The sequence below is a fragment of the Hemicordylus capensis genome, chromosome 3 (genome assembly GCF_027244095.1).
Source record: "Hemicordylus capensis ecotype Gifberg chromosome 3, rHemCap1.1.pri, whole genome shotgun sequence".
NCBI classification, from domain to species: Eukaryota; Metazoa; Chordata; class Lepidosauria; order Squamata; family Cordylidae; genus Hemicordylus; species Hemicordylus capensis.
In genome coordinates this window covers 346,295,968-346,311,467 of record NC_069659.1, presented here as the reverse complement: position 1 = coordinate 346,311,467, position 15,500 = coordinate 346,295,968, and the positions used below count along the sequence as shown (strand labels likewise).

Genomic DNA, 15,500 nt, shown 5'->3' with positions numbered 1-15,500 from the left:
ATCACACAATGAAAACCTTGGGCACGCAGACCCCTTTCCCAAAGTTCTCATTTGCACTGCAGTTTGGTGATTGTAAGGAACAGCTAACAGCAAAGTGCAGTGCAAATGAAAGAATATTCTGCTTCTGAATAATATTCTGAATATTATTTATATCCTGAGAAGCGGGATCTTATATCACTTGTGCTGAGGCACAAACTAACAATAGGACTTTCTCTTACTGTTTCTTGCCTTCTCCATTCCCTAGCACCCATGTGAGAATTCCCTCCCTCTCCCCTGAGCTCTTTGCATATCCAGAGAAAGGGAGGGCTTTGGTGGTGAACACAGAGACTGGCTCGTAAGCCAAGGCCATATTTATGGACCTCTAGAAAGAGGCATCACCACCACAAGTACAATATAATATGTTTAGGGCAGTGCAACAACCCACCTACCTCCTTTTAAAAAAAATCATTTTTGTTTTTTGTTTTCATGTATTTACTGTTACTTCTCCCCACCCACCACTGGTTCTTATTTCTCTTTTTTCAAAGCAAGCCAAAATGCAAACAAATGATAGCTGAAGGGGTCCCTTCCATGCTGCATTTGTAGGATCGTAGAATTTCAGAGTTGGAAGAGACCCTGGGGAGCTTCCAGTCCAATTCCTTGCTCAGAGCATGAATCTACTACAGCATCCCTGACAAGACAGTCATCAAGCCTCTATTTGAAACCCTCCAGCAAGAGAGAGCTCAGCACTATGTGAGACAGACTCTTCCACTGTTGAACTATTCCACTGTTAGTTAGGACTGATGTCTAGCTTGAATCAGCTTCCTTGTAATTTCAACCCATTGAGTCTAGTCCTGTGGCCTGAGCTCAGGAGCAATGGAAAGCAAATCCACTCCTCCTTCAATGTGACAGTCTTCCATGTATTTGAAGGTGGCTATCCTATGTCCCTCTAATCTCCTTTTGTACAAGCTAAACATACCCACCTCCTTTAACAGGACTTGGTTTCCAGATGCCACAACCATCTTTTTTGACCTTTGAACCTGTTCCAGTTTATCTGTGCCCTTTCTAAAATGCAGTGCTCAGAATTGGGTACCATATTCCAAGTGAGGCCTGCCCATCTCAGAACAGAGTGGCATTATTTCATATCATGATTGGGACATGATGCCTTTGATAATGCAGCCAAAAGTTACATTAGCTTTTTTAGCTGCTGCATCACACTGCTGGCACATGTTCAGCTTGCGGACCGTTAAAACAGACGTTTAGGAATGAATGTAAATGGTTACAAATGGGCCCCATTCATGTCAATTTCCATTAATTTCTAAAGTTAATGTATATAAATTTATTTATGCAAACAAATTATGAACATAAATGTATATTGATGATCTAGATAATGGTCTGTGGGCATATGATACTGTTACATTGTTAAGCTAATCAGGTCTGGCAGACTGCCTATGGGACATCTAGATTCCCTTCTGCATCCCAATTACTCCTTGTAAAATAGGAGAAGCAATGCCTTAGGTTCTCTTACACTCCTTTAACTGTACTCCCATGGGAGCTTTCCAAATTAGCTGCTCAGCAGCTGCAAAATGCATCCATTCAGGCAAATCGTTTTCTAAATGTAAACAGCAGTGAGAGCAGCCTCACGAAAACTTATCCCAAAACACAGCAACTTTTAAACACCAGATATATGACATCATAGCACTATATTGCAGCAATTAAATTTGAAACAAGGCATTGGAAATATGGACGGCACCTTGCTGTCCGCATAGGGACTGCAGTGTCACAACACAGGAAGTGTGGAAGCACACTTCAGAGATACGTCCTGACCCCGTTGCAGGGTGTAATCTGGAAAGCACCTTGGAGTATATTTTCATCTGAGTTCCATGACAATTATGAGTGAAGAAAACCTTGCTGCAAATACTCATTTCATGCCCTTTAATGCATCGCTAACACTTGTTGCATTCTTTTTGTCTCGAAAGGTACAGCAGAAAGTCGGTCAGCTTCTGCGAAAACAGATCTGAGCTCTCAGGCCTGGAGATGTTGAACAACCGAGACAGGAACACCAGCCCCAATGCTAGACAAAAAAGAGGTAGGGTGTTGCTGCAGTGTGGAACCCATAGGCAGAGTCTGGGAGGAGACGGTGTGGATGCTTCTTCTGCTGAACAATTTTCCCATGTAGGCAGTTTAACAACAGGGAATTCCCCACCCCAGTGATGCAAACTAGCACATCAGGGCCACCCAGAGAGTGACAATCAGGTACATAGAAACTGCAAATTCCTTTCTGGCCCTTGCAGAAGACCGACACACATATTAGAGCACAACATGGAGATGTCTAGAAACAGCCTCTGCATTATGATGTACTTCTCTGTCCTCACCCTGGCTCTTAATGTGTGTTGCTGCTCTCCTCTTCCTGGGGCTGGTTCACATGCACAGGCGTCACTCCATCTCTTATCACTTGATTTTGTGGGGCTGATTCACACACGCATCTCACCACTTCAGCTGTCTTGGACACAGAGTGTGCCATAGACAGGGGATCCAGGCCCTGCACTTGCCCAAGGCTGCTGCACTAGCGACTTGTGCCCTCTGATGTTTGTGATCCAGACTAGTGTTGCACTAAAGTGACCATGGTACTTGTGCAACAGGTGCACAATTTGTGGCCCATCTCATTTTCTAGGGGAACATTTGCACAGTAGCACAGCTTTGAAAATCCCGGTGCCTTCATGTAGCTATGTGATCTTTTGTACTAGTGCAGTTTTGCTTATTGTGCCTGTGCAGCATTAGGATTATTGGCCAGGATTTCCTTATCACATCATATGCAGTCTGCTGCCTGCGAACTTGGAATACCAAGGGATCAAACTAGGACTTGGCCATTTTTTCTCCTGTAGGCAGCTGTAGATATTGAAAAGATGGAGATAACACAAGGCAAACTTGTCATCATATGAAAAAGCATGATTGTGTGCATCCTTCATTCATTTCCCAGAGTAGTATATGAAGTGCAATTTCATCTGAAAAACTGAGCTATTCTTGTAGTAGGAGATTTAGTTAAGACTGAGTCCTATTGCAATGGGATATTTCAAAATGTGGGGTTACACACCATGTGTTTGGGGGGGAAAGCAGTTTCACCCAACTGAGATATGTGGAGCATATTCCAGAAATTCTGCACGTTAGAAGTGTTGTTCTCTGCTTTGTGCAGTATTTTTACACACCCAGCAACTTGCATGGTGTCTCTTGTTCGCCATCTACTGGCTCCTAGAGATTTAACTTTAGCTTGATGTTAGCTAAGGCAACTTCAAAGCACAAAATTATGTTGTGGCAGCTATTCTCTTGAAGTCAAGAAACAAAATAGTTCACACAAGAATAACCTAGTCACAAGTGTAAAAGTAAACATGTGTGTGTGTTTTTTTAAGAAAAAAAATCTCCTTGTACGTCCTTACATTAATGACTTTTGGCTGAACTGGTCTGGATGGCCTATTCCCACCACCTTGTACAGTAAGAACAAATAAAAGTCAAACCAAAGTGACCTGTTTTCACATTACAGGTGCCATGTGGAGACACTGTCTTGGATGGTACTATTTTAGGTTTCAATAGAGGGGAAGGACAAAAATGTCTGTGAATGTAGAGAGAGGAAGATTCTCAGCAAGATTTCAAAGCATGCTTTTGGATACAGCTAAGATTGTGGATCTATCTATCTATCTATTTATTATTACTTAACATATTTATACACTGTCCCAAACTCACATTTTTGGGCAGTTTACAATAAAACACCACAAATTAAAACAAGACCAAAAGAAAACTGAGAATAGGGCCATAGCCGAGTTGTAGAGCATCTGCTTTCCATGCAGAAGGTCCCAAATTTAATCCCTAGCATCTCCAGGTAGGACTGGGAAAGACCCTTGCCTGCAACCTTGGAGAGCCTTTATCAGTCAGTGTAGACAAGACTGAGCTAGATGGACCAAGGGTCTGACTCTGTAGAAAGCAGCTTCCTGTGTTCCTAAGATTAAATGGTAGTGATGATGAGAGCAATTGTTATGGTTACTTTTTAAAATCAACATAGCAACACTATTGACACTGGCCAAACACTAATAGTTCGTACTCTGTTTTTGTTTTGTAGTAAGCAAAGAAATGTGTATCTTTGGTATGCATGATATGCATAGCATGGGCCCATTGAACTCTTCATAAGAACAGTCACTCAGCGTATAGAATCAGTGACTGACATCCCCACTAATGATGCTGATGCACTGTGTGCAAAGTGCCTCTTCAACCTTTAGTAATCCAGAGTCTCTCTGTGTAGGTGTGGTAGGTGACTTTTTGTTGCTCTCCCCTTCCCCTGGAAACACTCTTTAACACTCCTAAACATGTCCCTGAGGGCTGCGTGACCCCCAGGGACATATTTAGGGGTATTAAAGAGCACTTCCAGGGAAAGGAAATGATCAGCAAAAATTGTCTGCCGCCTGCACAGTGGGACTCTGGATTACTAAATCTTAAGGAGGCTCTTTGCATGTAGCACCTCCACACTGTTAGTGGTAGAGATGTTGGCCATACAATAAATCAGAACTGTAGGTGCTCCTAAGGAATATTCATATATGGTCTGAAATCCATAGGGGCAGTCTTCCTGACAGATGCCACCATGGAACAAGAATTCAGGGAAGCTTATGCTTAATATTATATTACAGGAGTTGCACTGGCTGCCGATATGTTTCCGGGCAAAATACAAAGTGCTGGTTATAACCTATAAAGCCCTAAACAGCTTAGGCCCACGGTACTTAAGATAGCGTCTTCTTCTGCATGATCCCCATCATCTACTACGTACATCAGGGGAGGCTCGTCTGTGGCTACCTTCATGTTGTTTGGTGGCCACCCAGGGACAGGCCTTCTCTGTTGTCGCCCCAAGACTTTGGAACGTGCTTCCCGTGGCAATAAGAGTCTCCCCATCTCTAGCAGCTTTTAAAAAGTGTCTAAAGACTTATCTTTTTACCCAGGCCTTTTAGCTTTTTAACTTTTTAATTTTTTTAACTTTTGATTGTTTATTATTTGTTTTAAACTGTTTTTAGTATTTGTTTGTTTTAGTATTTGTGAACCACCCTGAGACCTTGGATTAGGGCGGTATAAAAATATGTTAAATAAATAAATAAATAATATGCAAACCAGGCCTCAAGAGCAAAAAGACCACAGGTACTGCAGGTACTCTGACCTTTGCTGAATCTCCACTGGTTTCTACATTTGCCCTGCTCACCTCATACTAAGCTCAGAAGATCTTATGGGGATTGAATGCGCTTGCTGAGTACATCCAGTCCCCACTTGCCAGAAAGTCTTGTTCAGATTTGTATTTCAGTGGATGAGAAAGAGATGTTAGAGATATTGTCACGGTCTGGCAATATTGGCTTCCTTGGCCTCCTTCCACCAACTGACAGAGGCAATATTTTCATATACAGAAGCTTTCCTCAGCTTATGATATTGCTGCTGAAGTTGTATGTGTGCATTTAAAAAAATTGGTTTTGGTTGGCATTTTTTAAGATTCGTGTATTTTGCATTGCTTATTTTAGTGGTGTTTAATGTAGCATTCTGTTTTGTAAGTTACAGTTGGAGCTTTTTGTGGTTGAAAAGTCACTCATGCATTTATAAAATAAAGGCAGTGTTCTCACCATCGCAGCGATCCTGGTTTAAAAGTTAACCAGGATTGCTGAGATCCACGGAGCTGATTGTGAGAATGCAAATTTCCTGGTCAAAACGCTGTCGTTCAGGCTGTTCTCACACCCACCCTAACCCAGGCTAGGGAAGCCCAGCCTGGATTAGGCTGTGCATGAGAGCCGCTGGGATTGGGTCCAGTCCCATTGCACAGTGCCACCTAGCCCAGCTATGGATGGCTTTAAAGGGGGCTTGGACAAATTCTAGGATACATTCATGGATAAAATGTCTATCAGTGGCTACCAGTTGGTAGCTATAGGCCACCTCCAATCTCAGAGGCAAGATGCCTCTCAATACCAGTTGCAGGGGAGCAGCAGCAGGAGAGAGGGCATGCCCTCACCTCTTGCTTGTGGGGTTCTTAGACCCACCTGGTGGGCCACTGTCTGAAACAGAATGCTGGACTAGATGGGCCTTAGGCTTGATCCAGCAGGGCTGCTCTAATGTTCTTATGTTACCCTGGCTCTTAGCCGGGGTTAAGGGCTTGAGCAAGCACTTAACCCGGACTTTGGAACTGTGTGTTTGCTAGGGCTACATTCAGCCTCAGCAGACACAGAAGCAGGTGCCTAGAGCACTGTCTCCTAGGGGAATCCCCCAATGCATTGTGCATGTTGCACGATGCATTGCGGGATATTGGAGGCCAGGATGCATTGTCCCAGCCTCCATTGCTCTGCATTGTGCCAGGCAGCATGGCTCATCTGGGAGCGCGGTCCACATCCCAGCTGTCAAGCACTCAGCTGTGGGGAAGGTGAGCTCAACCAGCCGTCCCGCCCACCACGTTGTGTGAACGACTTCATTGTTTAAGCTGGCCTGGATAAATAGCCAGGTCTTGGATATCTGTCCCAGTTAAATTTAATTTTACCATAGTGTTTTGACCAGGTTTGCCCAGGAAATCTGTGTTCTCAAAAGGGGCCCAGATTTCCTGGTTAGTGCTTTAACCAGGATCACCATGTTAGTGAGAATATTTTCTGTATTAAAAAATTGGCAGGGGAGATTGCAGAGAAACAGCAATGCGGCAATAATTATCAATGTAAATATATAGTTTTTCTGTAAGAGTAATACATTGTATTAACCCTGAGGCCCTGTTTAAAAACACACTCTACATCCAAACTATCTCTGAATTCTTTTTTAATGAATGCCGTTGAACTTAATGTCTCTAATCTCAGTGGAGTGTTTTCTGGACACTAGATCTTCAGTTTTCTTCTTCAGTTACCTTGCTGCTGGTTCGTTTTCCTTTTAGCTCTGCACATTTCCCCTTTTTCTGTGCCATTTTGCTCTCAGAAGAAACTTAGCTAGTCAAATTCATCCTTCGAGCAAGAGGATCAGTTTGGCTCAGCTAGTTTGGTTACCTTGGTTTCATAGTCACCTTTCTAACTGGTTACCTGCTACATAAGCATGAACTCCTCTTGCTGCTGGAGTTTGACATTTTAACTGTTGCCCCCTCCCTTCCCTCCTGCCCCCACAAGCTCTAACCTTTGCTTCCTCCATCAGCTGCAAGGTTGACCCCTCCTGCTTTACTTCTCTCTTCCTCCTAGCCGATTCTTCCTCCAGCCTTAATCTTGAGCGTTCAGCTCTTGCTAGAAAGCGGTTTACATTGCAAGGTCTTTCCAACCGCAGAGCGCCACCCAAAGGTAAAACGATCACCACTTGCAGCATTTGGTCACCAGCTACCCATTTTCCAGAGTGCTGTCTCCATCCCACAGTGCCATCACTCTATCACTCCTCTGCAAGTGTGGCCACATCCCATCATAATGTCCTTGTCTGATGTACACATCCCCTAGTCTCCTCCAGTCTTTTTTTTTTAAATAGCTCTTTGATGGTAGTGTTTACAGAAGGATACTTTGAATAGGTGAGAGCCAGCGTAGTGTAGAGGTTAGAGTGTTGGACTAGGACCAGGGAGGCCTGAGTTCAAATCCCCATTTAGCCATCAAACTCACTGACTGACTCTGTGTCAGTCACTTATCTCTCAGCCTCACCTACCTCACAGGATTGTTGTGAGGGTAAACATAACCATGTACACCAGGGATTCTCAACGTTGGGTCCCCAGATGTTATTGGACTTCAATTCCCATAATCCCCAGCCCCAATGGCCTTCAGTGGGGGTTATGGGGGTTGAAGTTCAATAACATCTGGGGACCCAATGTTGATAATGCCTGATGTACAGCATCCTCAGCTCCTTAGAGGAAGAGTGGAACATACATTTTTAAAAGTGCCTCCTGGTTTTGTGAAGCCTGCCTCTGTGTCTTAAACAGCAGCCTGTACACACACACACATTTAATAGGTGAAGCTCCTCTTGGCAAAGAGATAAGCCATGGGGAAAGCTGCAGTTGCTCAACATCTCTTGTCTGGGTGCTGTTAAAAGCTCAAGAGCGGGGCCATTTGCCACCAACCCCCCACCCCCCCACCCCCGGGGAAGAACACCTGTATCACCATAAATGGGGTGGCTGGGCTTCTGCCAGGTACAGTTCAACCGTGTGCTGAAGCACTTCCCATTTCATAGGGTTGCCATATTCTGGCTCTCCAAATCCAGGTGCCTAATTTGCATATTATACGAATTGGCTTGCAAATAATTTTTGTGCAGAATAGTGACTGTACGTTTTACTCCATAACTTCACTTCTACAAGGGCTAGAGCTTAGCTTTTTCTTCTTCTTCTTCTTCTTTTTAAAATGAAAGCTGAAATCTGGGAGAATCTGGGTGGGCTAAGCAATCTGGGTGAAGCCCGGAATTTCAGGAGGCATGGGAACTCTACATTTCAGGACTGCAGACACGGGGCACTGCAAACACTTCTTGCAGTCACGGAAATGAGTCATCTGGATGAATCTTCATGCACCCGCACCCAGAGCCTTTCCCAGGAGTTAGATGTACTCCCTTGTCCATGTTTACACGCATCGCCTGCCTGCACTGCAGATGTCTGGGGTGAGCTCCATAACTACCTGTGGTGCATCCACCAAGAACAGCTGGGGATCCGCGTTACAGGGGACACTGGTATGTAGGAGCCAACCCATTATATTTTGCCACCCAGACAGGATGCCCAGCACATGATGCACCAGGGCACTTTCCAGACTCGACCCTACAATGGGGTCAGGACGTATCTCGGAAGTGTGCCTCCACACTTCCTGCACCGTGACACCGCAGTCCCTACGTGGACAGCAGAGTGCCGTTCACACTTGCAATGCCTTGTTGCGAATTTAATCGCTGCGATACAAAGCAAGGATGCCGCATATCCGGTGTGAAAAAGTTGCTGTTTTTTCGGGTTGCTAGTTGCTGCGAGTCTGCTCCCCCTACTGTTTATGATCTGAATGCGACTTGCCCAAACGGAGGCATTTTGCTGCTGTTCCAGCAGCTAGTCTGGAAAGGGCCCAGGTGGGCTGATAAAGCAAAGCAGCCTTCTCTATTATCTCAGAGAAATCCCAGTATTTAATCCAGAAGGTTTTATCAGTCGCCCTGAAGAAGAAGAAGAAGAGTACAGTGTTGAGCCTAATCATAACAAATTTTTTCTAGTGCATGTTTGAGGTTTTCTCTCCTGCTGTTTCTGCACTGATGCCCCCCCCTCCACCTTTCCTTTATTTCTGTCTTAGGTACATTCTATAAAGTGTATCCCAGCAATACAAATCTTGGCTTGTGCAGCATCAGCCACAGTGAGGGAGAGCAGGGGCCAAACGACAAGTAACATGAGAGATCTGTCATTGGATCTCCTGACATCTTTTTAAATCAGCCATGGGAAGTGGATCAGGACTGTGTTTCTGAGGGAGGATTTGTTGCTTTTAATGCTCTCCCATTGTGCCCTTTACTCAGTGGAGATCCCCCACCTACTATGAGCTGGAGAAGAGGCAGAAGCGCTCTTACCCCTGGACTTTGGGGCCGAAGTCCAGGGCCTCCACACTCCCTGGGGGCCCGCAAATCCTCTTTAGTCTGTCCTGGATGCAGTGGTTTATGTCCTCAAGAACCTACATGTTCAAAAATAATGCTTAACTTTCAGCAGGGGGGCCTCCAAAGGCCTTTAGGTCAAGGCTCCAAAATTACCTAGGTGCACCTCTGAGAAGAGGGGAAGGACAAGTATGTGTATATTACAGCTCGCCCACCACCACCCCACTCCACAGCTGTTCATGGATTTGGAGAGGGGGCAATTTTCCTTAGGGAGATGTGAGGAAATAGGCTAGTGAGGAATAGGCTAAAATCTCATCACCTAGCACCGTGGCTCCAATTCAAATTGGACTTTGGGCTACTTTTAACGGGGGGGGGCATACTTCAGGAGATCCAATCACAGATTTCGCACATCACAAATAGTTTGGCCTAGAGAAATGTGCCTCATGATACCTGTGATATCACAGAAGATGCCTGGGCACAATTTTTCAGATAGCAATGTATCTGCTTGCCTTAGTCACTTTAGGCGGAATCATTAATACTAGCCAACCCCCACACAGAGCATCTGTGCACTCTTTGGGGCTGGCTACCTCTCCCCACCCCCACCTGCCACAGTCTCCGGCTGGGCCAAGTGCCAGGCCGAGGCTGCTGGGTCGAGGTGACGTCGCCACGGCTGGGCCCGCCACCACCACCTCGCATCCGCAGCCAGGCCCACCACCGCTGCTTTGCCTCTGCGGCTGCCCAGCCAGCCAATTCTCCTGGGTGCACCTCAGCCAATCAGGCGCCTCTGCCGCCCAGCCAATCAGCTGGGTGCCAGGACGCACATTCCAAGGCACACCCAGGAGAATTAATATAATAGATTGCCCCAGTGGCATCTCAAGACCTCTGTGTGCTTGAGGCACAGAGCCAAATGCTGCCCCCTTGTGCACAGCCTCCTCTCTCTCTTACCCTTTTTTAAAAAGCAGAGGCAGGAGGGCATCTTTACACCTCACTGGTACTCCACCTCACCTTGCCTCATAGAAGGACCGCCTCTGTGTCACCCAATCTGTTGCTCGTAATTCTTGCGTCACTTGACTGGGTCCAGGAAACTCAGCTCTCCTGTACTTTCAGCTGCCACCTCCGATTCCTTCTTAAGATAATACCACTCTTTCCCTGCTGCTGCCACCACCTATACAAAACTGCTACCTGTTCATAATTGCCACTGATTGAATACATTCTGTGTGCTCTGCCCATAATAAGGATGACAGACAGATGTCATCCCTATTTCTTGCAAAGACAGACTTGTGAGCTTGAACAAACTCCAATCATTAGTTACAAAAAACTTTATTTGGGGTGGGAGTGGCTTCTGAAGACCGCAAGGTATGCTTTAGAGTAGTGTTTCTCAATGTTTTTGGAGTCATGGACCGGTACATTATTCATGCGAAGTTTTCCAGACCAGCAGTTAGTAAGGGGGTCGCCCCCTCACCCCCACTCCCAGGCACCTCCCAAAAAACCAATTTTGGGCGGTTCTCTGGCGCTCATTTCCAGGCAGCCCTCTCTGCTGGATAATGTTAGTTTCAAGGAATGAATGAATGAATGAATGTTATCCAGAGAGCTCCAGGTGGCCCCCCCATTGTTTTTTTGGGGGGAGTAATTTTTATTAGTGATGCCTCACGGACCAGCACTGGTCCATGGACCGGTGGTTGAGAAACAATGCTTTAGAGCAGGCCTGTCCTTCCTCTCTTAACTCCGGTTGAGAATTCAGTCCCAATCTGGATGACACGGCAGTGGCAATGGACCCTTGGTTTGGTGAGTGAAACGCACCAAAATATAAATATAAACCAAAATAATGCTTAACTTGCAGCAGGGGGCCTCCAGAGGTTTGGGGGCAATTCAGAGGTTTGGGGGCAAGAGCAGAACCTCAATTGGGTCCAGGAACTGTGGTTCTGATCATTCGGACGACACAGGCGATGAACCTCGTGTGAATTCGCCTCAGGTTCCCCGTTATGTCCCAAGGCAGCCACATTGTGTCAGGAAAAGGATTTGTCTGCTTTGAATCTATCTCCAGTCAATTTCATTGGCTGAAAACGGGTTCAAGCACCACAAGAAAGAGAGAATAAATATTCTCAAACCCTTTTAAAATTTTGGGAGCATTTTGAATGGTATGCAGGCTTTCCATGGAAAAGGTGATGAACTGCAGAATTTACGCAGAACTGCAGCCAGCATTTTCGTAGGATGACTGCAAGCATTCATCTTTACTAGCTACTAAAAAAGAGTCATTGTTTGTATATCTCAAGCTAGGACAAGCACTTGGTGGTGGCATTCTAGCACCTTGAAGAATTTCATCATCTAAAGTGTCTGCCCATGTTTATATCTGGTGGTTAGGATTTAGTATCTGTTTGGATAATTACAATGCCAAGCAGAAATTGGTTCTGCCCTTAAAGACCCTGTGGCAAGGAAAATTCCCAGAAGAAAAATATAAGCACAAGAGTTTGTGTGTGTGTTTGTCTTTTTCTGTTATGCCTTCAAGTGGGTGAGGCCCAATCTCTGCATCTAATATATTAAGGTCATCAGCAGTGTTCCGTGTGAAAGGGGTTCCCAGCTGCTGTTGACTAGAACTCCCACAATCAGTAGCCAAAGGCCATGGCAACCATTCCTGTTATATTGAGGGAAGCTTCTCAGGCTTCTGTAGTCACAGTCACAGCAACCGCTATCTTCTTCTAATGTTGCCCCAGAAATAACACTGTTATATAGAATTCTATGGTGCAGCTACATTTGGAATACTGTGAGCAATTCTAACTGACTAAAGGTAAAGTGTGCCATCGAGTCAATGTCGACTCCTGGCAACAACAGAGCCCTGTGGTTTTTCTTTGGTAGAATACAGGACCGGTTTACCATTGCCATCTCCTGTGCAGTGTGAGATGATGCATCTTCCTATATCGCTGCTGTCCAATATAGGTAATTCCTATAGTCTGGGAAACATACCAGCAGGGATTCAAACTGGCAATAATCTCCAGCCAAAGGCCATTGAAGCTAGGGATTCTGGGAATTGTACTCAACAACACCTGGGAATCCTTCTTATAGGGAACACTGCCTGCAGTGTGTGTGTGTGTGTGCGCGCGCGCGCACACACACGCGTGCACATGAGTATGAATCCCTCCACCCCAACCAACTTCACAATGCCTGGACCAATATGAACCAAGTTGTGTACAGTTGTAGGGACACATGGGGACACCTCAGTGGCATAGTTTCTGATGATATCATCCACCCCAGACACCTAAACATTTGAGTCGCAAGTAGGCTAACATGTGAACCACCTAACCAATTTGAACCAAATTTGCTACAACTGTAGGTATACCTCAACAGCATAGTTTGTGATGATGTCATCCACCCTGAATCAAGATGGCAGACGCATGGACATTTGAGGTGCAGGTGGGCTAACTTATGAACCACCTAACTGATTCAAACTAAATTTGGAAAAGTTGTAGAGGCACCTTAATGGCATAGTTTGTGATGATGTCGTCCACCCTGAATCAAGATGGCGGACGCGTGGACATTTGAGGTGTAAGTGGGCTGACGTGTGAGCCACTTAACTGATCTGAACCAAATTTGGAACAGTTGTAGGTACACTTTAATGGCATAGTTTGTGATGATGTCATCCATCCTGTTTCAAGATGGCAGATGTGTGAACATTTGAGGTGCAAGTGGGAACCAATTTGAACTACATTTGGTATAATTGTAGGGACACATAGGGCCACCTCTAAGGTATAGTTTGTGATGATGTCAGCCACCCCAATTCAAGTTGGTGGATGCATGGACGTTTGAGGCCCAAGTGGCTTAACTTGTGAACTGCCTAACTGATCTGGACCAAATTTAGTTCAGTTGTAAGGATAGTGAAAGGAAAGTAGGCAGATTAGTTCCTACCAGAACTACTTGTGTTGTATTGTGATCTACAGGAAATTGTACCATAATTAGCCGAAAACACTCTGTTCACTTCTGATTTTTTGTGCATTCAGAAGCCATCAAATACAAATCATTGTTTTTCATCACTAGGAGGCATTCTTACAATACAGATTCAAACTGGTTTGTCATTGCCTCAGCTGTGGGAACTGGAGATCTGTGAGGGATGAGCTTCTGATCTCTAACAGTGGATTCTGAGCACTCACCAAACTTCAGTCCCCAGGATTCTTTTAGGGAAGGCAAGACACATGAACTGCTATAAGACTCAGATAAATTCATAGTGTAGATGGGCCCTGCCCTCCTTCTCTCCCCATATGCAGACTTGGTTTTGAAAAGACTCAGGTCACAATGTAGCACAATTCTAAAGTACCTGCAAAGAGTTCAAGACCTGGTTTTGAAGACCAACTCATTTCAGGCATTACTTCCTGATACACACATGCCCAATCAAATCAGTATTCAGTTTGCATTATGGGTTTCTGCCCCTACTGGGATTCTAAATTCATCATCTTACTACATTACTAATTACATTTTAATTAACGTTACTTTAGCATGAGTAAATTCCCCACTTCTTTTAATGTTTGAAACTGCACTGACTTTAAGAGGATCAATGCAACCCCTTTGTATCTAAATGGCCCCTGGGATTTTATTTTGCCTGGTGTTTCAGCCCCAATAGACCAGAAAACTAGCATTTCCTTTGCCGATCTTTGAAAGTTTTCATACAGCCACATGACAAAATGTGTCATTTTAGCCATCACACTCATCTTCATTTATTTTATAGGGATTCACTCATGTTTAATGCAAAGTTCTGGCTGTTTTGTTTCCTTTTTAACCATCTTTGCCTATGAAGCTGGCATCCACTCTAATTATTTAAGTAGTAATATTTCCCAATGGAAACCCTACTCCTAGGGCTTGTTTACATGATCAATTATCCTGAGATAAAAACTTCTTAACTCTCTTTCTTTGATTACTGATGTGTCTGCACAGCCAACAGCTAAGTCCGATCCTGGGCAGTGTGGGATGGAGTCCTGAGTAACAGAGAGCTCTGTTTCCTCTCATAAAATTCACGATACTTGTCTGGTGTGTACAGAAGTATCAACAGAAAATTCGAGGCAAAACATCAGTGACCTATTCATTACCGGACAGAGGGTAAATCCAGGCATCATTTCCCAAGTGTTGACTTCCCATACTGTGTGCATGTACTCGCTCAGGGAACTGGCCTTTTTTATTGTTCTGCCCAATTTTCCTCACCACTTGAAAGGACAATATAGATTTACCAGACCACTATGGTAAATGTTTGTCCTCATTCAGTCCCTTAAAATTCCAGGGAAGCATTTTATAGAGAAAGTGTCAAAACATAAATCTCTAAAATAAATCTAAATAAATAAATTCTCTCTTCACTTGTCAGAACATTACAAGTTCCATTATCAGCTCTTCAAATGGTTACATGCACATCATGATAAGTTACTGCTTGGCAAAGGCGACTAGGATTCACCCATTGTCAGGTCATTAGTAGGGTGGTCTAGGTAATGATGGTCACCTAAAATCCCCCATGGTGAACAAGAGCATGGGCTAAATCCCCCAGATATTCCCTGCCCCTATAAGCAAGGACTATATCAATATAACAAGCTTGGAATCAACTTTTTAATCCATTTCCAGTATCCCTGCTCATGTAAATAGGGCCAAGAAACCCCCCTCTATTTCAGTTTTAAGTAAAACAAATAAGGTGCCATTTTTAAATCCTCTCCCAGTTGCTGTTATCCTTCCTGTATTCCCTTCTTTGCTTGCTCACTCTTAACCCTTCCTTGATCTGCATCTATCTCTTCTCCCAGATCCAGAATCTAAAGAGAGAGATGTTACCCGTCGCTTTTCCCTAGCTTCCTCCATCAGCACCACAACTAACACATCTGCTCTAACCAAAGGTACAGTCATACTAACCCCTGAGCTGCTGTTCTCTACTAGCATTGGTACACTCGCCATGGTGCTTGAGACCTTTCAACCCAACCCCAAAGTCTGCTCTGCAAGACAAAGAGGAGACAGGG

The 15,500-nt window shown here is 44.7% G+C and overlaps 1 protein-coding gene across 16 annotated transcripts in view; it reads left to right on the top strand.

Annotated features, from left to right (window-relative positions):
* MCF2L2 (MCF.2 cell line derived transforming sequence-like 2) overlaps window positions 1-15,500 on the top strand; it is a 440,334-nt gene that overhangs the window by 389,333 nt on the left and 35,501 nt on the right. For 12 of the 16 annotated variants that reach the window (XR_008318527.1, XR_008318525.1, XM_053304949.1 and 9 more), the window contains 3 exons: window positions 1,956-2,065; window positions 7,194-7,289; window positions 15,291-15,380. Coding sequence is in view for 14 of the 16 variants with exons in the window: in XM_053304949.1 (XP_053160924.1) it covers window positions 1,956-2,065; window positions 7,194-7,289; window positions 15,291-15,380 (296 nt within the window). In the remaining 2 variants the exon portion in view is untranslated. Of the gene's footprint in view, window positions 1-524; window positions 658-1,955; window positions 2,066-7,193; window positions 7,290-15,290; window positions 15,381-15,500 lie in introns of those variants that run through there. The other 4 variants (XM_053304952.1, XM_053304950.1, XM_053304944.1 and 1 more) reach the window with 3 other exon arrangements.